The 24,357-nt window shown below is 41.7% G+C and overlaps 1 protein-coding gene across 1 annotated transcript in view; it reads right to left on the bottom strand.

The window, feature by feature from the left end:
* The window catches only part of LOC138372063 (tripartite motif-containing protein 5-like), a 51,771-nt gene extending 34,988 nt beyond the window's left edge, over positions 1–16,783 (bottom strand). The window contains exon 1 of the mRNA XM_069337247.1: positions 13,231–16,783. Coding sequence (XP_069193348.1) covers positions 13,231–13,464 — 234 coding nt within the window. The 5' untranslated portion in view covers positions 13,465–16,783. The remainder of the gene's footprint in view (positions 1–13,230) is intronic.
* Positions 16,784–24,357: the final 7,574 nt, after the last annotated feature.

The following is a 24,357-nucleotide window of genomic DNA, read 5'->3' as shown; positions in this document are numbered from 1 at the left end:
TGACCCCATCAGGGCGCTTCTGAGGGTCGTTAGGTCTGGATAAGTGTGGTTCTCTTTGTGCCGGACAGCGGGCTGTGGCGAGGCTCCTCTTGATGATGTCGTTGACTTCTTCATGTCTTGCAATTTTACCCTGTGATTTACGACATACCAGACCATGACGACCATATTGGTCTGCCATCGCAGTTCCGCAGATGCACCTATGTTCGGTGAGGATGGGGGCGGCAAGGCGAAGGGCAACTCCAATGCGGAGAGCGTCATGACTGAGGCGAGTTCCCAGGGCTGCATTGGGCACAGCAAATAAAAAATCCCCAGCGTGGGGTGCTGTTACCGCTAGGAGGCGGGCTTTGTTTTCAGCATCAGCGTTGTCAATCATTGCTGTGACAGTCTTTTCCATTATGGGGCTATCCCATTCTTCCCCTTTAACTTTACCCAATATTTCGTGTTCTATCTTGTGTTGAAAGTTTGTTTTCACCTCATCCAAAACTGTTGTAACATATCACCTCACCCAAATGCAGGTATATAAAATGAAAAACATTTGAATTATAGCATAGTAAAAAATCTGTTTAGTGTTTGCAGGTTATAGTTGTGTGTGTGTAAACTAAAGTCTTTGAAAATGTAATAAGTTATTACGAAACGCGTTCAAGTGTCGCGTCAAACTAGAAATAAAAATGAATTTTGGAGAATTGATTTTTCAATTACCATCAACAGTGAAAAGAAATATAAGAAATATTGAGAAAATTCGTGTTAGAATTATTAATCTTACTTTTTCGGTCATATTTAATAATATATGTCTACAGGAAAGAATGCTACCAAAATATACTAATATATATATATATATATATATATATATATATATATATATATATATATATATATTAGTATATTTTGGTAGCATTCTTTCCTGTAGAAATATATATATATATATATATATATATATATATATATATATATATATATATATATATATATATATATATTTATATATATATATATATATATATATATATATATATATATATATATATATATATTAGTATGTTTTGGTAGCATTCTTTCCTGTAGACATATATTATTAAATATGACCGAAAAAGTAAGATTAATAATTCTAACACGAATTTTCTCAATATTTCTTATATTTCTTTTCACTGTTGATGGTAATTGAAAAATCAATTCTCCAAAATTCATTTTTATTTCTAGTTTGACGCGACACTTGAACGCGTTTCGTAATAACTTATTACATTTTCAAAGACTTTAGTTTACACACACACACAACTATAACTTGCAAACACTAAACCGAGTTTAACCCTTAAACTGCGCATGGTGTATATATACGCCCTGAGTAATATGTCCCACGGTGTGCATGGAGTATATATACGCCATAGGGTGCCAGGCCCGATTCAAATGGCCCGCGGCTACACAGGGTTCACAGAAGCTTCCTCAGGGCTCTTGTAAACAGACACCATTTTTTTTTTAAATCGTGGGCAATATTCTCAGGTGTAAGAGGCAAAGTACTGTTGGAGCAACCAAGGCTGGCGCACGCAGCATCAGCTTGTGACCACAGCATCGCCGAAAAATGTCAAAATAAATATATAATTGTTATTATTTAGCGATGACAATATTACAGATGACCCCTGACTGTGATATAAATAACCAGGGTTGTGATAATAGCAGGAATGTTGTAAAAATTAGCGCTGTGGGAGGAGTGATGCTGAGACGGAGAGAGACAGCATCGTTTACTGACTGTGTGGCCACCTGTTATTGTTTGCATTCACCATACCAGGTCAGTGGTTCTCTATGGTGAACACAAATGTAGATACTTATATATAATGTGTGTATTAGTGTAATAACAGCAAAAGGATTATGCTGGGAGGAGCCATATGGGTGACGTAGGTGACGTCGTCTCCACGATTTGCCTAGCTGTTTAGAGGGTGGCAACTATGCACTTTGGGCGCACTACAAGCTTAGGTGTATAGTTACGGTGCATAAAACATGTAGATACTTATATATAATATGTGTATATAGGGTAATAACACTGCAAACAGTATTGTTGGGGGAGAAAGTTTAGTGCGTGTGACCTTGAATGAGTGAGGGAGCCGCCAGCCGCCATCTGTGTATAGCGACGACTCTTAGTGCCTGAACTAACTATATCAGCTTAGCTGTACAGTTGTGGTGAACAAAATATATACATACTTATATATAATGTCTGTATATAGTGTAATAACACCACAAATGGTATTGTTGGGGGAGAAAGTTTAGTGCGTGTGTTGAGGGAGTGGTAGCGAGTGGCTGGCTGGTGTGTGGTGGTAACTCTTCGTTGCTTTTCGACTCTCAATACCAACTTAGTGGTTCGTTATGGTGACCAAAACATGCAGATACTTATATATAACCTGTGTATAGAGTGTAATAGCAGCAAAACTATTTGTTTATTGTTTTATAAACATAATAATTGAATCACTAATATGCACATCATACTTTTGAGTATAGTGATTATTCACCACTTTTATTATATAAATATATTACAATACACACTACTGAATAATATTACTGCAAAAAAACTAAGAAAAAATCAATCGAAGACATTGAAACAATTAGGTAATAATATCTTTGTGGCAACTCCCATCTGTCAGCGCAGGTGACGCTGACCGGGTCTAACGACCGCTCTGTCAACGCCCACTTTTTGCCAGACTTCCTCGGTCAATTGCGCCCAAAATATGTCACCTACGACTTTTTTTTTTATTTTTCCCGTGCTCAGGGGACACAAATTAACATGTCTAGAAGACGAAAAAAAAATTTTGAATTTTTTTTTTTTTTCTTGCGCACAGGGGTGTAAATGTCCCCAGGACCCCTGAGCAGTGTAAGGGTTAAACAGCTTTGATTTTATACCTGCATTTGGGTGAGGTGATATGTTACAACAGTTTTGGATGAGGTGAAAACAAATTTTCAACACAAGACAGAACACGAAACAATGGGTATAATATTTTGTAAGTTAAAAGGAAGAATGTAAGTAACTGCAATGGGCCTATTGGCCCATATTTCTTGATGCTTCTATATTGGTGCGGAGTCTTGAAGTGGGTAGAATATAGTTGTGCATTAATTGGCTGTTGATTGTTGGTATCGACTTCTTAATGTGTAGTGCCTCGCAGATATCAAGCCGCCTGCTATCGCTGTATGTATCGATGATTTCCGTGTTTTTTGATAAGACTTCTCTGGTGATGGTCTGGTTGTGGGAAGAGATTATATGTTCCTTAATGGAGCCCTGTTGCTTATGCCTCTCTGAGGGGGCCAGGTTCTGGCCGTGGTCCCCGGTAGGCCCTTGAACTCCATACACATGACTGATGCCAAAGTCTGACATTAGCATATCAACCTGGTAAAGCTCCGGGGAGCCTCCGGGTCTCACCCAGAAAATGGCGTTTCATTACATTCAACGCTGGTTTTTTCCAAAATTTTCACTATACAGTAACACTTGTCAATGGTACAGGTCTATATTTGATGGGATCTTCCCTGCTGCCACTGTTGTAGATTGCTGCTGCCTCTAATATCGGATGCCTGAAAAAATCTGTTAAGTGGAATGCTGAGCTCAAGTGCACATTCTCTCAAAACCCATGGTGAAACTCCATCTGGACCAAATGCTTTGTTCTTACTTAGCTCCTTTGGCATTTTTTTCACTTTATATTCAGACACCTCTATGAAATGTGAGAAATCTTTAAAGAATTCGGATAAAGAAAGAGATCTAGAAGTGGTTCTAGATAAAAAGCTATCACCTGAGGACCACATAAAGAACATTGTGTGAAGAGCCAATGCTACACTTTCTAACTTCAGAATTGCTTTTAAATACATGGATGGCAAAATACTAAAGAAATTATTCACAACTATTGTCAGACCAAAACTGGAATATGCAGTGGTTGTATGGTGCCCATATCTTAAGCAGCACATCAACAAACTGGAAAAGGTGCAGAGACATGCAACTACTGTAATTTACTCGTGGAAAATAGTAGAGGGGCTGGTCCCAAATCTGCACACAGAAATAATATCATTTGAGACCGGAAGGTACGGCAGCATGTGCAGAATACCCCCGTTGAAGAGCAGAGGTTCAATAGGTACTCTGAGAGAACTCTGTCAACATCAGAGGCCTGATACTGTTCAACACTCTTCCACTAAATATAAGAGGCATAACTGGCCGACCCCTCACAATGTTCAAGAGAGAACTCAATAAGCACCTCTAAATGATACCTGATTAACCAGGCTGTGATTCATACGTCAGGCTGCGAGTAGCCGCATTCAACAGCCTGGTTGACCAATCCAGCAACGAGGAGGCCTGGTCGATGACCAGGCAGCGGGGACGCTAAGCCCAGAAAACACCTCAAGGTAGCCTTAAGGCAAGGCTAAAAGTTTTGTGAAGAAATGTTTGCACTGCAAGGTTGATATTCACTATGTCACCTATTTCAAACTCCCAGTTGATATTAGAGGCAGCAGCAATACAGATGCTTTTAGAAGTTTCATTGTGCAGCCTAAGGCTTATCTTCATTGTATCTAGAGCCGGTTTACCTGCTTGATGGGATTCTGGGAGTTGTTCTACTCCTACTTCTACTCTACTGGAAGTACTTGAGGAGTACTCTCTACTCCTCAAACTCTGACTTGTGAGAGTTTGGTCCACCAGGCTGTTGCTTGGAGCAGCCCACATACCCACCACAGCCAGGTTGGTCCAGCACTCCTTGGAGAAACCTATCTAGTTTTCTCTTGAAGATGTCCACGGTTGTCCCAGCAATATTTCTTATGCTTGCCGGGAGAATGTTGAACAACCGCAGACCACTGATGTTTATACAGTGTTCTCTGTGCCTATGGCACCCCTGCTCTTCACTGGTTTTATTGTGCATTTTCTTTCGTATCATTCACTTCAGTATGTTGTTATTTTACAGTGTAGATTTGGAACCTGGCCCTCTAGTATTTTCCATATGTACTGTATATTATTTGATATCTCTCTCGTCGTCTTTCTAGTGAGTACATTTGGAGGGCTTTGAGACGATCCCAATAATTTAGGTGCTTTATCGGGTCTATGTATGCCGTATATGTTCTCTGTACTCCCTCTATTTCTGCAATCTCTCCTGCTCTGAAGGGTAAAGTGAGTACTGAGCAGTACTCATGACGCGACAACACAAGTGATTTGAAGAGCACAACCATTGTGATGGGATCCCTGGATTTGAAAGTTCTCGTAATCCATCATTTTTCTGGCTGACGCAATATTTGCTTGGTTATGCTCCCTAAACATTAGGTCGTTAGACATCATTATTCCCAAATTCTTTACATGGTGCTTACCTACTATGGGCAAATTTGATTGTGTTATGTACCCTGTATTATGTTTAACGCCTTGTGTGGCTCCAGGCTATTTAGCATTTGTCACCCACAGGCGCATACAAAAAAAAATTATTTTTTCTTTTAAACCTGTTAATTTGTGTTCTCTGATCATGGGAAAAATAATAAAAAATATCGTAAGTGGCATATATTGCCCGCTATGGGGCGGGGAAGTCTGGCAAAAAACAGGCGCTGACTCAGCGTGCGTCCCAAGCGGTCTGTTGCTCGCCAGCTGTCAGGCAGGAGTGGCCACAAAGAGATAATTACCTAATTATTTCAATGTCTCTGATTGATTTTTCATAGTATTTTTGCTGTAATATTATTCAATAGTGTGTAGTGTGATATATTTATATAATAAAATGAGTGAATCATCGCTGTACTCAAAAATATGGTGTGCATATTGTTGATTCAATTATTATGTTCATCAAACAGTGAATAAAAACTTTGTCGATTATTACACTATATACACAGGTTATATATAAGTATCTGCATGTTTTGTTCACCATAACGTACCATTAAGTCGCTAATATGAGTCAAAAAGAAACGAGGAGTGACCGCCACACACCAGCCAGTCACTCGCTGCCACTCACTCCCTCAACACCTCACTCGCCCACATTCTCCTCCCACCATACTGTTTTTGCTTTTATTCACTATATACAGACGTTACATATAAGTATCTACATTCGTGTTCACCATAACGAACCACTAAGTTGGCATGCTGAGTGGCAGTGGCAACCAGTGGCAGCCCGCCTCTGGCTGCTACTTCCTCCCTCCCTCACCCACATTCTCCTCCCACAATACTGTTTTTGCTTTTATTCACTATATACAGATGTTATATGTAAGTATCTACATGTTTTGTTCACCACAACTGTACAACTAAGTTGATATAGTTAGTTCAGGCACTAAGAGACGTCGCTACACACAGTCAGGTGGCGGCTGCTTCCTTCACACATTCAAGGTCAGACGCACTAAAGTTTCACCCCCAACAATACTGTTTGTGGTGTTATTACCCTATATACAGACGTTTTAAATACTTTTATTATGTGTGATGTTAGTGCAAGTGGCCTATAATTTTTTGCCAAGGCTTTACTCCCCCCTTGTGCAACGGAGCTATATCTGCAGATTTAAGTGCTGCTGGTATGTCCCCTGTATCCAGGCTCTTTCTCCAAATTACGCTGAGTGCTCTCGCTACTGGTACTTTACATTTCTTTATGAATATTGAATTCCATGAGTCAGGCCCAGGAGCTGAGTGCATAGGCATATTGTCAATTTCTCTTTCAAAGTTTTCCGAGCTTGTGGTAATATCCGTTATATTATCTGCAGCTTGAATGTCATTCATAAAGAAGCTGTCTGGGTCATCAACTTTCATGTTGTTTATTGGTGTGCTAAACATAGCCTCATACTGGCTTCTTAGAATTTCACTAATCTCTTTGTTGTCCTCTGTGTACGTACCTTCATTTGTAATTAACGGTCCAATACTGGTAGAGGTTTTTGATTTTGATTTTGCGTATGTGAAAAAATATTTCGGATTTTTCCTTATCTCTTGTATAGCTTTCTGTTCCAATTCCATTTCCTCAGACTCATATGATCGCTTCGTTTGTTCTATTTCTTCGATCTCCCTGCTTAGGCTTATTTTCCTTGCTTGTGATAGTTGTATCTGCTGAAGCATTTCCATTATTTTTTTCCTTCTCCTGTACAGTTGTCTGCGTTCTCTTTCTAGAGTGGTCCTCTTTCTGTCCCTCCTCACAGGCACGTGCTTCAAGCAGACCTTGTAAGCTTCAGCTGTCAGTTGAGCTATTCCCTGTGTGGGAGTTTTGTCGCTTAAGACCGTCTCCCGTTGAATGGTTGCAAGGTCTACATTTATTTTTTCCCAGTCGATCCTCTTATTGTTAAAATTAAATTGATTGAATATTCCTTCTCGCTTGTTGGGTCTCTTAGACCTACTACCGTTATTTATGCTAGTTCGCACTTCAATGAGCTTATGGTCTGAGTATGAAGTATCTGAGATTGTGATGACTCTGATTAGTTCATCATTGTTTGTGAATAACAAGTCTAGTGTCTTTTCGTTCCTAGTTGGTTCTGTAATCTGTTGATTGAGCGAAAATTTGTCACAGAATCTCAAAAGTTCTCTGACCTGTGGTTGGTTATTTCCCGGGTCATTCCCTGCTATGATATTTGTGTTTGCCATTCTCCATCTTAGACTCGGTAAATTGAAATCTCCAAGGAAGATTAACTCTTTTGCTGGCCTGGCAGGCGACCTGGCACACACTGCAACAAAGGCTCAGCATTGGCCATGAGCGCACAAACCACACTCAAATGTTTATACAGTGTAACCTCATTCGAATGAGGCGTAGGCGTTATATGAGGCGAGGCCGATTCGTTTCACTGCGGAATTCGTTCTACCCGTCAGCCCCAGGCTGTCCCTCCCCTTCATGTGAAAATAACAAAGGTCCTACATCCACTATCAACAAAACAAAAAATCACAGAAAATCTATTTACTATGTATTTATCATTTTGAACATGGCACATGATAGAACAATCAATTGTAAACAATTCCATATTAAAATCAAAACTATGTGACTGTTATTGGTGGCCGCAAATATGATGTAATGGCCAGGATTTCCATAAGCCAACTGTATCAGTCTATATAAATATTCATAAACAATTCATTTATTATGAAGTCTTCATTTTCACTATGGCATTTGATAGAACAATCACTTACAAACAATTTGGATTAAAAATTCTACATATATGAGCATTATTGAATCCAAAAAAGCAAAATCACATAATTTTCTCAACAAACTGAAGAGGAGGGGTGGTTGGCGGGCCACCGGTGGTAGGGGAAGGAGGGTCAGGGCCGGCTGCTGGTAGTCAGGTGAGGGAGGGGAGGGGGGGGGGGGTTGTAGCATGTTGGCGGTATAGAAGTGAGGGGGGGAGGGTGGCAGCCAGATTGACAGGCCTTGGGCCAGACCAGGCCTCAGGCCAGGCCTCAGACCAGGCCTCAGACCAGGCCTCAGACCAGGCCTCAGACCAGGCCTCAGGCCAGACCTCAGACCAGGCCTTGAACCCAGACCTCGACGAAACTCGACCCAATGTTGACTGCATAGAGGCTAGCTGCCTCCTTACCCCTCCCTCCCCCCCCCCCCCAATACATCTCCTCACCACTGACCCCACACTTTATTATGAATTCTTCATTTTGACTACGGAATATGGTAGAGCGATGCATTACAAGCCACTGAAATGGTAAAATTTTCTCTCCTAATTTTGTCAAAAGCAGCAAGTGAGCTTAGTATCGAGGCAGGCACGTGCTGTAGCAGTCAGCTGGTGTCTCTACTCACCCTCCTTCTCTGACGCCTTTCCACCCCCCTAATACATCCTCTCACCACTGACACCACCATTTATTATAAATTGTTCATTTTGACTATGGAATATGATAGAGCTTTGTGTTGCAAACAACTGAAATGGTAACATTTTCTCAGCTAATTTGGTGAAAAGCAGACAGTGAGTGAACTATCGAGGTGGAGCATGGAGGCGCCTGCCACGTGTTGCCATTTACATGATAACTCGAGCCCGTTACGGCCCTATTGGGTCGCAACTGGGGTTCTTCTCTGATGTTATTAGAGTTTGGGTATCCGGCCCCAAGTTAGTAGTGGCTTTCAAGGGGTGTGTTCCGTAACGCAAGTAAATTAAAGGGGAAGGGATAAAAATGCACTAATTTAAATATATATATTACCAGTACCAATAAATAAATATATAAACTGTCACACGGGGGGTATAAACACTATAATGTACAGAATGGTCTTCCTCTGAAGACACAGGATGCTCCACGGTGCTCAACGATGCTTAGCCCTGGTTCTCTTCTTGTGGCCTCACGATGAACCCTTCGATTCTTTAGGCGAATCTACCCTGCCCACAGGCCAGCCAAATCACAGTCCCACTGGGTGCACCGTTGTGGAGGCCTTCAACCACAAATCCAGCCTGTAGCTGGCAGGTTCCAATCAGCTCCGCTGCGTAGGCCACTCCCCGACCGATACTAGGGTTGCGAACCCTAGACAGGAGCCTCGTGTGATTCCGCTGATCACTCTCCTCTCTCAACACCCCAGTGGCGAGTCTTCTCCACCAGCCAGCCCCGGGTACGACGATTCCTAATACTGCCACGTTACAGGCAGGCTAACACTCAACAGTGTTCGTCCGGGGGGTGACTCACAGCTTCTACAGCAAACACGTGGAGAGTCTATGGCTGCCTTGGGTAGACTGCCCATCGTCCAATCCAGCAGTCCCAGGTCGACTCTGTAATCAGACACGTCATCAGTACTAGGGACACCCTAGGGCACCTCACTTACAGGCTTAGACACAAACGCCCACCTATCCACTCCATAGATGGCGTTGCTGTCTAAGCGCCACCTCACCAGAGGTCAGCAGCGGCTATGTTATGAGCTGATCAAGACGGGAAACCAGCCCCTGTGGCCGGTATATCCTGTCCTCACTAGATGGCGCCGTCCATTTGGAGGGGGTTTCGGGAGCCGACTCACAGATGGCGTGGTCGTCACAGCTCCGTGTTACAACGCTGGGCTTGGTCCGTAACAGAGCCAGAGCTCTCCACTGACACAACCTGCCTCCCCTGACACCACTGTTACTCCATCTTCCCTGACAACTTCCACCACTGACACAACCAGCCTCCCCTGACACCACTATTACTCCAGCTTCCCTGACAACTTACACCACTGACAACCTGCCTTCCATGAGAATAACTTACACCACCTGCCCCCCCTAACAATAAACCCTAACTACTGACACCACTTGCTCCCCCTGACAACAACTCTCACCAATGACCCTTGATACCATTTTATCATCCTTCAACCATTTATCCCTAAAAAACAATGGGTAAGCATAATAAAACACTGTATAACTGTTTACACTTTGGCGAATCATAGATGATGACAGCCACCTCCGACGCTCGGTCTCGGTGACTGCTTGCATGAACAATCCTCGCTTAATCAAACATTTGTATGTTCCACTGAACATTTAGTACCTAATTCAATTTGTTAGGATCTTCTGGGAATTCGCTAGAACGGGGTTCGTTAGTGAGGAACTGTACTCTTTTCAGCTTTCTAACCTCAATTTTCATGCTACGTCATTCATTTTGCTATCAAACTGTTCACAATATAAAGGGGCACATTTAAAACCAGTCCCATAATATTCGGACAATAAATGGGATTTATAAAAATGCATTAATTGATGATGGCATTACCTTCATCAGGGACTCAGCGTGTTTTGGTTTTATTATGTCGATACCCTCATCAGGCCGCGAAACCCCTGATATTATTAGTTGGTTTTTGTTAACCCTTGGGCTGCTCTCTTGCGATTTTAGCTTGCAACACGTCTTATAAAAGTGTTCATGTGTGTTTCCTGATCATGGGAAAAATAGAAAATAATTTGTGACATATTTTGACCACAATAGGGCGAGGAAGTCTGGCAAAGGTGAGGCGTTGACAGAGTAATCATTGGAGGCAGTCAGCTCCACCCAAGCTGTCAGGCGGGAGTTGCCACAAAAATATTATTACTTAATTATTTCAATGTCTTTGATTATTTTTCTGTTTTTTTCGAGTAATATTATTCAATAGTGTGTAGTGTGATATATTTATATAATAAAATGTGATCCATCGCTATACTCAAAAAGTATTGTGAGCATATTAGTGATTCAATTACAGTGCATCCTCACTCTAACGAACCCTACTCTAAAGCATTCCCGGATAATCCGAACAAATTGCATTTGGCACTAAATGTTCAGTAGAACATACAAAAATTCATTTGTGTTGTTCCACTGATGGTGATGACCTAGGCCGGTATGGCAGGGCTGTGAGAGCTGTGTACTGTACACACTCTCCACATCATTCACTTCAATATCCGTATCACTAGTATCAGACACCTGTCTTAGGTCTTTTTCCAGATTTGAGTTATCAAAATCACTGGCATGCTCATCTTCAAGGAATATGGCCTCTATTTAAACATCAGAGAGTGTTTTCTCAAAAACATGGCCAACTAGAGACTGGGAGCTCAATATGAATACATACAAAATGGTTGCTACCTTGAATATGAGCCTGCCCACAACCGTGGGGAATGCTGGGAATTTTTTTCAAGCTGACAAACACCTCAGGAATCCATCTTGTACCCAAGTTTTGAATCCTACAATATACCTACGAGTGCCTTAACAACTGTGATGCGCCGAGTTTATTGTGACATTCCCCGTGCGCATGAAATCAAGTGTTCCCAAAAAAATGTTTTTTTAACCCTGAACATGTCTATGTAAAAATAAATACAAAATTCCACTTACTTTGGCTGTGGGGACGTGGACAAGGTGCGCTGTGACGTCATCATGGCTGGTCGCCCGTACCAGAAACTTCCAGAAACAAGCGTGCAGGCCATTCAAGCATTGTGAGTTGCCACAAATATATTTTCAATTATTTGTTCTATGTATTTCCAATGCGGTTTTATTAGTTTTTTTTATTGTATATGATACATATTTTTGTTATTTACAATATGTATACAACAGAACGTTCATAATGTTCCATGGAACTGTGATACTGTGTGTCAGTAATGTATCCACAATGTTTATTGTTGCAATATTACTTGCTAAAAATTCACTAAGATTACAATATGTATAGTTTCACACACTACACAGTAACACACTGTATTACACAGTACTTCGGAAGTGAGTAATAATCAATGAAGTAGTCCATGGTACAAAGCGCGACTTTGCTCTCATTGCACCAGGTACAGATAGATTTTCGCTGTTTCTTTGTTCTGTGTGCTTGCAAATAACGCACTCATGTACACCCTTGGCATTAGTACTTGTAAGTGGTATGTAGCCAAGCTTGTAATGTGTAAGGTAGTCTTGAAAATACTGCTTTGTAAGGTCCCTGACTGGAAGATTCAGTCATTTATGGCAAGTGTCAGTCAATCTGGAAGAGATTCAGCTAATCTTGAAAATATCTATGGAAAACACCACCATGGAAACCGCTAACACTGTTCATCTATGCTACTTGTATCAGATGCATCATCACTGAACGCAGAAAATGATTCATCTATGTATCACCTATATAAATTGGAGATGGCATAGGTGGGCATGGGTGGCGTTCACAGCTACAACTGGATACGCTCGCTGTGTCGTCCTAATAGGTGCGGTATCACTTGCATCCAACCTTTGTGTTAGGTCCTTATTGCGCCTAGCTTCATCAATATCATGACCCTTATGTTCTTCAAGCTATAAGGTCTGAATTTCACCGACAGAGAGTGATCTTTCAACACTGCGTCGGACAGGTGTTTGGGAGCCAGAGGCACGTGCACCACTCCATGGTTACTCACTCAATACTAACCCAGCCAGCAGCCCTAGGACATTCTGGGAATTATTTTCAAAGAAAGCTGCCTCTCACTGGAGGTCCCAAGAGTTCATTTTGTATCCAACCTACCGCGAGCGTGTTTTGACCGTGTACGAATAAAAAAAACTTTTGTCGGTGGGAACAGTTATTGGCGAAAAGCATTTGTCGTTTGGCACAGTGCAGTGGTTAAGGTGTTATGCGCACCCCTTGATCGAGCGAAATTAGGCGCTAATGCATTTCAGAGGGTTAATACACTCAACAAAACTGGTTAATAATACCATGACTAATACAATCAACATCACTGGGTAATGCCAATATGATGAATACACTCACAATCACTGGGTAATGAAAACACCAAGATTAACCCTTGTGTGGCTCCGGGCTATTTAGCATTTGTCACCCACAGGCGCATACCAAAAAAAAAAAAATATATTATTTTTTCTTCCTAACCTGTTAAGTCGTGTTCCCTGACCACGAGAAAAAAAAATTCAATTGAACTTACCGACAACGTAATTGAGCCGACAAGATGGGCGATGACATCACACCCTGCAAGATCGCTCATACACGGTGCGTCCCAGAGGCGTCGCGCGCGGTCTTCAAGCAGCCAGAGTTGCCACGAATTTATTTTCGCTGCATTATTTACAGTGTTTAGGCCTATTTTATTAGCAATATTAGTCACTAATTGTGTTGCACATAATGTTACATCACAGTCATTGTCAATAAATGTTACATACATCGAGTATACACATGTGCACACAAATGTTTTCCATTACGCCATTATATTATGTAATCACAATGTTCATTATTATATGTACACACAAGCACACACTATGTACAGGTTTTTGCACTATTATTGCACATTTAGAATTCTTGGAGAGAGTGGTAGTCGTTGAAGCAGTCGACAGCACACAATGGGACTGCACACGCTTCACACCATGTTTGCACCACTTTACGTTTCTGTACTTTCCTTTTTGTTGTTTTACATACTAGGCATTCACGTTGGCCTATTGCATGCTTTCCAGCTGGTGACAAATGTTTTAGTCTGTGTTGCTGAAAGGCCTCCATGTGAGCGAGCCTGGGTGTTGCAGCATGCTGCAACACTGAGTTCATGATTGGTCTTTGCATGCCAGGGACATCTTTACCAAACTTTGCTAATAACTGTGTTGCAAGTGTAAAAGTAAACGCACGGAAACTAGGTTTACGTCCAGTTTTCACCAGATACATATTATAGCAGGTCAACATGCTCATGTCAACATGATGGAAAAACACTTTTTTCGTCCATTTCAATGTTTTCCGCACACACTCGATAGTGCCAATCATCATGTCAGCCTTATCAATCAAACGCATGTTGATATTATAGTCAAGAACACAATCTGGCTTATATATTAGTTCTTTTTTACACAGTTCACCTTGCCACTGTTCACCATTGTACCCTCATGAACGGTTGTCAGCATGTTCACTTCTCTCTTGTCTTTCCACCGAACTGAGAGTATTTGATCACATTTCTGTAGCTGGCACTCACCAACTGCAAGTCTACCATCAAACACTGGCATTTCTCTCCTTCGTGCCTTTACTGTGCCAACCAATACAGTTCTATTTTCAACCAAAAACTTAGTTAGCAATGGACGTGTATAGTAATTATCTGTGTATAAGATGTGGCCCTTGTTCATCCATGGTGCCATCAGTGACTTCACACTACCGGAGAAACCATGTGCGTCGTTACCGGGAATGTCTACATCGCTAGCTGAATACAGAATCATGTGTAACACGTATCCTGTTTCACAGTCACACAGTACAAAGAATTTCAATCCAAATCTGTTTTGTTTGGAGGGAATATACTGCTTGAATGAAACATATCCTTTGAAAAGCACAAAGGATTCGTCAATCACCAGCTTCTGTGCTGGTACGTAAAAATCTCTGAACTTATCAATCACTTCATTCATATAGTGCATCACTCGCCAAAGTCTATCATCCTCTGTCCGGTCCTCATTACTTGCAAAATGCAGACACCTGAGGAGTATCTGAAACCTATCTCGGGATATATATTTCCCTAAGAAAGGTGTTGAAATAGTCAGATCTTTGCTCCAGTAATCTGTGATAGCGTGTTTGACACAGTGCTTCATCAACATACATATTGCTAAAAACACATACATTTCACCTACATTGGTGGTTTTCCAATGTTGCAATCGTGAAAATTCTGTTATCTCTCTTCTAATGAGATGAGCCGCATGAAGGTTCGTTTGGTGTACAATATATTCCATGAGCGGCTCATCATAGAATGCTGTAAAATAAAATAGGATATGAGTGTAAAATTCACTCATATCCTCTCCATTATCAGGGAAAAACTCGGTAATCCCATCTTTATTGTCAAAGGCAGGAATTCGAGGAATAAAACCAGCACCCTCACTCCACACTAGTACACCTGGTGTCCTGCATGACGCAACAGGGGCACGACGGCGAGGAAGTGATGTACACAGTGGACCAGGAGCTGAAGCCCGTCTACGCACAGTACGGCCGCTACGTGCACATAAGGTGGAAGCACGTGAACATCACCACACTACACAGTACCCCATAAAAGGTTGATGCATAAGCTGGAGAAACAGGCAGGAGTAACTGATAGGGCGCTCCAGTGCATAAGGGAGTACCTAAACAATAGGAAGCAGAGAGTTACAGTGAGGGGTGAGACCTCAGACTGGCGTGAAGTCACCAGTGGAGTCCCACAGGGCTCTGTACTTGGACCTATCCTGTTTCTGATATACGTAAATGATCTCCCAGAGGGTATAGACTCATTCCTCTCAATGTTTGCTGACGACGCCAAAATTATGAGAAGAATTAAGACAGAGGAGGACAGCTTGAGGCTTCAAGAAGACCTGGACAAGCTGCAGGAATGGTCAAACAAATGGCTGTTAGAGTTTAACCCAAGCAAATGTAATGTAATGAAGATAGGGGTAGGAAGCAGGAGACCAGATACAAGGTACCATTTGGGAGATGAAATACTTCAAGAGTCAGAGAGAAAGACCTGGGGGTTGATATCACACCAGACCTGTCCCCCTGAAGCTCATATCAAGAGGATAACATCAGCAGCATATGCCAGGTTGGCTAACATAAGAATGGCCTTTAGAAACTTGTGTAAGGAATCTTTCATTACATTATATACCACTTATGTCAGACCAATCCTGGAGTATGCGGCTCCAGCATGGAGTCCATATCTAGTCAAGCATAAGACTAAAATGGAAAAGGTTTAAAGGTTTGCCACCAGACTAGTACCCGAGCTGAGAGGTATGAGCTACAAGGAGAGACTACGGGAATTAAACCTCACTTCGTTGGAAGACAGAAGAGTTAGGGGGGACATGGTCACCACATTCAAGATTCTCAAGGGAATCGACAGGGTTGATAAAGACAGGCTATTTAACACAAGGGGAACACACACTAGGGGACACAGGTGGACACTGAGTGCCCAAATGAGCCACAGATATATTAGAAAGAACATTTTTAGTGTCAGAGTGGTTGACAAATGGAATGCATTAGGAAGTGATGTGGTGGAGGTTGACTCCATACACAGTTTCAAGTGTAGATATGATAGAGCCCAATAGGCTCAGGAACCTGTGCACCTGTTGATTGACAGTTGAGAGGCGGGACCAAAGAGCCAGAGCTCAACCCCCGCAAGCACAACTAGGTGAGTACAACTAGGTGAGTACACTACCCGAGAACATCCCCATCACTACACTACTCTTGGTGCCTCATGTTGTTCCATGCGGTGGCGCTTGGCTGGGCGAGACGCTGCAGACGCGACAAATTCTCGCCCAGTAACACCTTAGAAGTAGACACTGGGTGAGGTGGTATGGGTGAGCGTATAGGCCTCGCCATGGGAGGAGGCTGTATCTCATTTTCACTGTCCGTGCTACTATCATCGGTCAATTGTGTGTTTAGTCTTTATCAATGTCAGTCATCAAAATCACTTTCCTCACCATCAGAAAATAATTCACTGGTTATTTGCTCTTGGGCGAGTGATTACGTGGTGCGTGCCCGGGAAGCGTTCGGCCGTGCGCTCGACATGGTGGCTGCTGGGTAACTGATGCCTCCCACGCGATGGTAGCGTCAGCTGGATTTTTTTTACAAAATGGCGTCTGTTTACTATAGCCCCTAAGCAGCGTATGGGAGCCCCCACTACCCCGCGGGCCTTTCAAATCTTGCGTTGTACTCCAATGCATCATAAGATGTGGAACACAAGTTACTGCAAGTCACTCAACCCATCATAGTGCACTTAAAGGGTTAATACACTCAGCATCACTAGTTAATGACAACATAATAAATATACTTACCATCACTAGTTAATGACAATATCATGATACACACACACACACTGGTAGTACAGTAAGAATAAAATTGTCCTTACCATCATTGATGGGCAGAAGTTGTGTTTGCTATCGTCCTGGGTAGCCGAGCAGAGACTGGAAGCAGTATTACCTATTAAGGCAAAAAAAAAACAAATTTAAGGTTTCTATGACTAAATTTTTCCCACCAAAACATAGTAAATTTTTTGAAAAATTTAATAATTTTTTTAAGGTATTGTGCTTTGAGCAAAAGTAAGGAGGGTGGGCAGGAGTAAGGAGGGTGGGCCGGAGTAAGGAGGGTGGGCCGGAGTAAGGAGGGTGGGCAGGAGTAAGGAGGGTGGGCAGGAGTAAGGAGGGTGGGCAGGAGTAAGGAGGATGGGCAGGAGTAAGGAGGGTGGGCAGGAGTAAGGAGGGTGGCCAGGAGTAAGGAGGGTGGGCAGGAGTAAGGAGGGTGGGCAGGAGTAAGGAGGGTGGGCAGGAGTAAGGAGGATGGGCAGGAGTAAGGAGGGTGGGCAGGAGTAAGGAGGGTGGGCAGGAGTAAGGAGGGTGGGCAGGAGTAAGGAGGGTGGGCAGGAGTAAGGAGGGTGGGCAGGAGTAAGGAGGGTGGGCAGGAGTAAGGAGGGTGGGCAGGAGTAAGGAGGGTGGGCAGGAGTAAGGAGGATGATCAGGAGTATGGAGGGTGGGCAGGAGTAAGGAGGGTGGGCAGGAGTAAGGAGGGTGGGCAGGAGTAAGGAGGGTGGGCAGGAGTAAGGAGGGTGGGCAGGAGTAAGGAGGGTGGGCAGGAAAGTGGAAGTGGGTATGGGCAGGTTCTCGGCTGCCTCCCCCCCTCTCTCTAACAGCCTACGTAATACAAACCACATACATTAACCCTAAAGCTGCTACAGCCTGGGCTGTAAAAGCTGGGGCTGGGCAAAAAATATTTGAATTATGTGAAAATTAATATTAAATGTTAAACAAATCTCCAACTTATTGGCTTAAGCATCATGAAAGTTTCATTCCAATAATTTCAGAAATGTATTTTAGACAATTTTTTTTAAAAAGGAGAACATTTTGTTGATAAGGAGAACAGCTCCTGTTAACTGGAAATGAGGGATAATGCAGTAATAAAGAGATGCAAGCACTTGTCCGATGTACAAAGAAGAATAGTAGCAAGAAGTGTCCACAAAGTAGATATGCAGTTAGTGTCTGTATAGCATTTCTGAGTAATACATAATAATACCAATAATAATGAGTATGTTATCATGCTCTATTTTGTTATATATCATAAAAATGCATTGACTAATGTTAATATGTTACTTTCTGCAATGTCCATTTTTTTTTTTTGTCTCCTTTGTTTATTATCTCCTTTTGTTGTAACCTCTACATCCTGGAGAGTGCATACCCATCCCTAACTATGTCAAGATAGAATGAAATTGGTCACCAAATAAATCAGTCACAACTGGCAGAACTTGGGACTTTGAATTTTTTTTTACCAAGTTTTTCACAGATTTCAAATTCTATTTTCTTTGTCTCTTTAGGCGGTTTTGATGATTAGGGACCAGATTAGGGCTTTATCACTTTTATAAAGTATACATTTTTATCCCCTAAATCATTTTAATTTTCCCTATACTGTAACCATGCGATTATCCAGGATTCGAACATCCGGAAAATGCCCTTATACGGCCAAAATCGTGAACGGATAAAGTTCTCAATATCCAGCCAAAATGGCCATGGGAGCCGGATAAAAGCTGGTTTAGCCGGATAAAAATTTGGTCGAACCGTATTAATCCCGTCTGCCTGTGACTCTAGACGCATGGTGGAGGAGTGGGTGGGTGAATGGGTGGTGTCAGGAGGGTGGGAGGGGAGCGTCGGGAGGAACCACCTGGGTACAGGAATTACCATTAATTTTAGAACAATTAATCATAGCCAAAAACAAATGAAATAAGTACTAGTAATTATGTAATAACAAATATATAAGTTTCCTAAAAGCAATGTGCACAGGCTGAAGTTTCCTTCAAAAATATTCTGAGGTTTTTTTTCCTCCTGGCGGCCTACGTAACGTGCTATAGCTGCCCCAAGTGGACCCGTCCAACACTGGTCAACCCATGTGCTCCCTTCCCTTGTGTTATACCACAGTGCTGTGCCATTAGTGAAATGTTTTTTTAAATAACTTTTTTATTTTCATAGTAACTTTGAACTTTTTTGGCCAAGACTATGTCTGGTAGCAGCATCAATCATTCTGGAGGTGTTAAGAGGAAGAAAGTTGTCCTAGCAATTAAAGACAAGTTACGTGTTGTTCAACCAGTGAGGGGTCACAGGCAAGCCAAATGCCTTCAACAAGTGAGGCGCAAGCAAGCGCCTTCAACAAGTGAGGCGCAAGCAAGCGCCTTCAACAAGTGAGGCGCAAGCAAGCGCCTTCAACAAGTGAGGCGCAAGCAAGCGCCTTCAACAAGTGAGGCGCAAGCAAGCGCCTTCAACAAGTGAGGCGCAAGCAAGCGCCTTCAACAAGTGAGGCGCAAGCAAGCGCCTTCAACAAGGGAGGCGCAAGCAAGCGCCTTCAACAAGTGAGGCGCAAGCAAGCGCCTTTAACAAGTGAGGCGCAAGCAAGCGCCTTCAACAAGTGAGGCGCAAGCAAGCGCCTTCAACAAGTGAGGCCTCACAGGCAACCCAAATGCCTTCAACCAGTGAGGCTTCAGCAGCTGGCAGTCAAAACTAACTTTGCTTAATGAACTGTACAGTAATTTTAAGTGTTAATTTAAGTGTTGTGTTAGTATAGGTTACATAAATTGTTAAGAATTCTTAACTTCAAGATGTGTGGCATCAATCAAGAAGACGAACATCAACAAGGTAGGTTGAGGTTTCTAGTTGAATATTTAATAATTATATGTGACAAGGCAATTCAAATTGTGTTGTTTGTGGTATAAAAATAGTTGGAAAATGGTCACTTTTGGACTCGTAGGTAAAAAAGTACCATTATCCGGAACACGTGATAATCCGGCTAGGGGTTTTTCCCATATAGTCCGGATGATCGAGTGGAGACTGTATTTAGTTTTTTGAGGTTATTTTTTCTTAACATCATTTCAATACATATTGACCTACAACTTTCACATATTTGAGTACGAATGCCAAACAATGTTTATTAAAACATATACATGTAAGTAAATTAATGAATTAGAACTACCTTATTCATTGTTGATAACTTCAACTTCAATTATCTCAAACTTTGAGTCAGCTTCAAAAAATTCAGTTTCTGACTGATACCTGGTTGAAGGGGTTCTGGGAGTTCTTCTACTCCCCAAGCCCGGCCCGAGGATAACAACACCATATGAACAATTGGTGATAGTTTATATTTTTGCAGCTGATCTCAAAATCTGAAGTATTCAATATTCAATTTTATACAGTAATTATTTTTTATTTTCTTATTTTTCAAGTTACGTTTGTGATCATTTAGACAAAGTTGCAGGATTTGCTAGTATGCACAAAAAATTGAAAAGCGTTAGAGCAATTTTGAGAAATTGAACTTTGCCATCAGATCCTGTTGTGTATGTATGCCATGCACAGCTTAAGGGTTAATACAGAACTATACTGTATAAAATGCATACAACTTCAAACTAACAATATTTCACTAATTATAATAATAATATTTTAAATAAAACAATTTATAACAGTCAATATGTACATCAAATTTTGAGTATGCCTATAAAATAAGCACAGGTCATATCAACACGTGGGGCCTGGATGAGATGACTGGCACCATGTGCTTCTCCTCTTCCTGGGGTAAAAATGTCGGGCTCGCACGCGAAGGATTTTCGTGATAAATTTGAACAATTTTTACTGTTTGAACTCATTTAATCTGACAAGATGTCTCAGAGCAGCATTCATGGTATTGAAGGTATAAAGCAAGAGAAAACATTTGTCAATTTATCAGAAAGTTGACTTGATAAGAGAAACCAGAGCGTGGATACTCTCTCACTCGACTCGCCCAAGAATTCAAAATCGGTAAAGCTACAGTTTGTGATATAAAAAAACAGAAGGATAATATTAAGAAATTCTTTGCTCAAACTGATGCAATAGGCAACAGGAAAACACTGAAGCCTGCTAAGTACAGTATACGGATTTGGACTCGTCTTTATATAAATGGTTTACACAGCATGGTGCGAAAGGAATTGCTGTTTCAGTTGATTCTATTAGAAATGCAGCTGAAAGACTTGCTGTAAAGTTAAACATAGACAATTTCAAGGCTAGCATTGAATGGGTATGTCGATTTAAAGAGAGGTATGACTCATTAACAAGAAAATTTGTGGCGAGGCATTAAGTGAAGATGTTGGAAGTGCTAATGCATATAAGCATAAACTTTCTCAGCACATGATATCTAATAATCTAAGCTAGTTTTAAGTGTACAATGCAGATGAAACAGGCTTTAACTGGAAATTGCCTTCAAAGAAACACTTTGGCCTTCAGGCTTGAGTAGAGTATTCCTGGTTGCAAGGTAAAGAAGGAAAGAATTTCAGCATTATTGTGCTGTAACGCAGATGGCAGTCACCGAACAAAGTACGCAATTGTTGGGAAATCTGCCAACCCAAAAGCATTGAAAAACTGCATTAACAGACTACCTGTCATCTACAACACAAAAAATGCCTGGTTCGCACAGATTATTTTTGAGGATTGGTCCAGAATCACTTTTGTAAAGAAGTAAAAAAGCAGCAGAAGTAGAATTCAGAGTGTAGAATTCATCCTGCTGAGGTAAAGGCAGGATGCAGCACCACAACATTATTTTGTCCATCTAGGAATCTTCAAACGACTTCATATGTTCCTTTACAAAATAAACGTGTGGTCAATTATTCATTTACAGGATTTAGTGACCAGGATTGTGGTGATAATTAGCACTGTGCGTAGTATTGTGGGAGGTGGAATTTTGGTGAGGGAGGGAGGGAATCGAAGTAGCGTGAGTGTGTGGCAGCCACTCTTGTTTTGCTCACCATACTAGCTTAGTGGTTCACTATGATGAAAACAAATGTAGATACTTATATACAGGGGTACCTCGGTTTAAGAGTTTAATCCGTTCCTGGAGACAGCTTGTAATCCAAAAACTCATAAACTAAAGCTAATTTCCCCATAAAAAATAATAGGAAATGAATTAATCCGTTCCTGACTACCCAAAAACCTCACTTCAAACTAAATTTTATTCCTAATTCATCGAAATCTACACTACAAAACTATGTTCAAGTTATTACTTACCCTTGCTGATGACTGCTATTGGTGTATGGAAGATGGTGAGGAGGGGGGAGGAGGTGAGGAGTTACTGTTTGGAACAGGAGTCCCCTTCCATTATAACATCAGGCAGTGAGGACTTCTCTGGTGTGCACTCTCTGGCCCATTTTGCCTGCATACCACTAGGACCTCTGCTTGTGGCTCACTGCTTGCTTGTCTTACTAAGAATCTGTCTAAAGACACTTTTTTTAACCTACATTTTAACACTTGTCTGTAGTAAGACATCACATTGTCATTTAAAAGGTCAATGCAACAGCCTGCTACAGCTTTATCTAGTTGAGTTTTTTCAACAAAACTTTGCAGTTCTTCCCATACTTCACACATTTTCTTAATGAGGAAGGGACATCCTCTACTGCCTCTACTCACAACTATTTTCTTAAGTTGAACCTTACCACTGGCTTTCTTGGGACCCATTGCAAGATATATAATAACAACTTTTATGCTCAAATGGCCAAATATCCGACAGAACACTGTAAATCCTGGTGAAGAATTCAGGCGGGATAGTCACTGGGCACGAGGCATTGTAAACTGAGGGGCGATCGCAGTGCCACCACGCGCTAGGTCAGCCTGTACAAATATCAACACCCTCGTATTCTGAAGCAATGCTCGTATTCTGATGTAAATTTTCCGAACAAATCCTGCTCGTAATCCAAAAAACTCATAAACAAGGATGCTCATAATACGAGGTACCACTGTATAATGTGTGTGTGTATATAGTATAATAACAGCAACAGGAGTATGTTGGGAGGAGCCATTTTGGTGAGGGAGGTGGCGTCGTACTCGTAGCATTGCAGTCTGCTGTGTGACTTGTCATGCAGTGTATGGTGGCCACTGTACTGTTTGGACACAATACCAGCTTAGTTGTATAGTTATGGTGAATAAAACATGTTGATATTTATACATAATGTGGGTAAATAGTATAATAAAAACAATAACAGTATGGTGGGAGGAGGAATGTTGGCGAGTAAGGTGTTGGAGGAGTGAGGGAGGGCTGGCTGGGTGTGGCAGCTCAATCTTGTTTTTTTTGGGCTCACCATACCAACTTAGTGGTTCGTTATGGTGAACACATATGTAGATGGGAATATACAATGTGTGAATATTGTGTAATAACAGCAAAAACACTGTTTGATTGATCGTAGCATATAATATATATGTCACATATATAAGCCCCATAATTTTGAGCAGAGCGATGAACCCCGAGCGCTCCATTGCCTAGTGCCCATAATTTTCTCAAATTACGGGCACTTGCACAAATTGCTCCATCACAGCTAAAGTATGTCATATACAATATTTATTTTTTAGTTGCCCATGACCAGACTTTATTTTAACAATACAGTACAACCTCGATTCAACGTACTATATGGGACCAACCCCAGTTCGTTGGATTCGTTGCAAGAGGTGACCTTCAAGAGGCGTTTGTGTCAGTGCCTTTTTTTTCTTGTACACAATAAAAATGCATTATCATATTACATACTGTACCTATATATTACTTCTCTACTAAAAAATACTGTAATTCATAAATTTACCTTGTTATTGGAGTTATGTCCATGTTGAAGTTTCGTGAAGTTGTGAATGCTCTACAGTAAATACGTGTTGTAGTGCATTATGCCGTTAGCACTGTGTTGATAAAATGTAGTTCTGCTGTATGTTGAGTACTACAATGCAGTTTATGAAAACTATTGTACACTAAAATTACTGCAACATTAATTTTAACACTGTGTACACACTTAAATTTAACACTTGTTCTAACTGTTCACGCCGCACACGATGTTTTTAGATGTTTGCATCAGCTTTGCTGGTGTTCGCTGCTGCTGTGGGTTCAGCTGCTTCTGAGCTGGTGCTGGCTGCTGTTGTACCAGTGCTGGACACAACTGTGCTCGTGCTGGGTACGGCTGTTCTCGTGCTGGGTACGACTGTTCTTGTGCTGGGTTCGGCTGTTCTCGTGCTGGGAACGGCTGTTCTCGTGCTGGGAACGGCTGTTCTCTTGCTGGGTTCAGCTGTTCTTGTGCTTGGTACGGCTGTTCTCGTACTTGGTATGGCTGTTC

The sequence above is a fragment of the Procambarus clarkii genome, chromosome 37 (genome assembly GCF_040958095.1).
Source record: "Procambarus clarkii isolate CNS0578487 chromosome 37, FALCON_Pclarkii_2.0, whole genome shotgun sequence".
NCBI classification, from domain to species: domain Eukaryota; kingdom Metazoa; phylum Arthropoda; class Malacostraca; order Decapoda; family Cambaridae; genus Procambarus; species Procambarus clarkii.
This window is presented reverse-complemented; position numbering and strand designations above follow the sequence as displayed.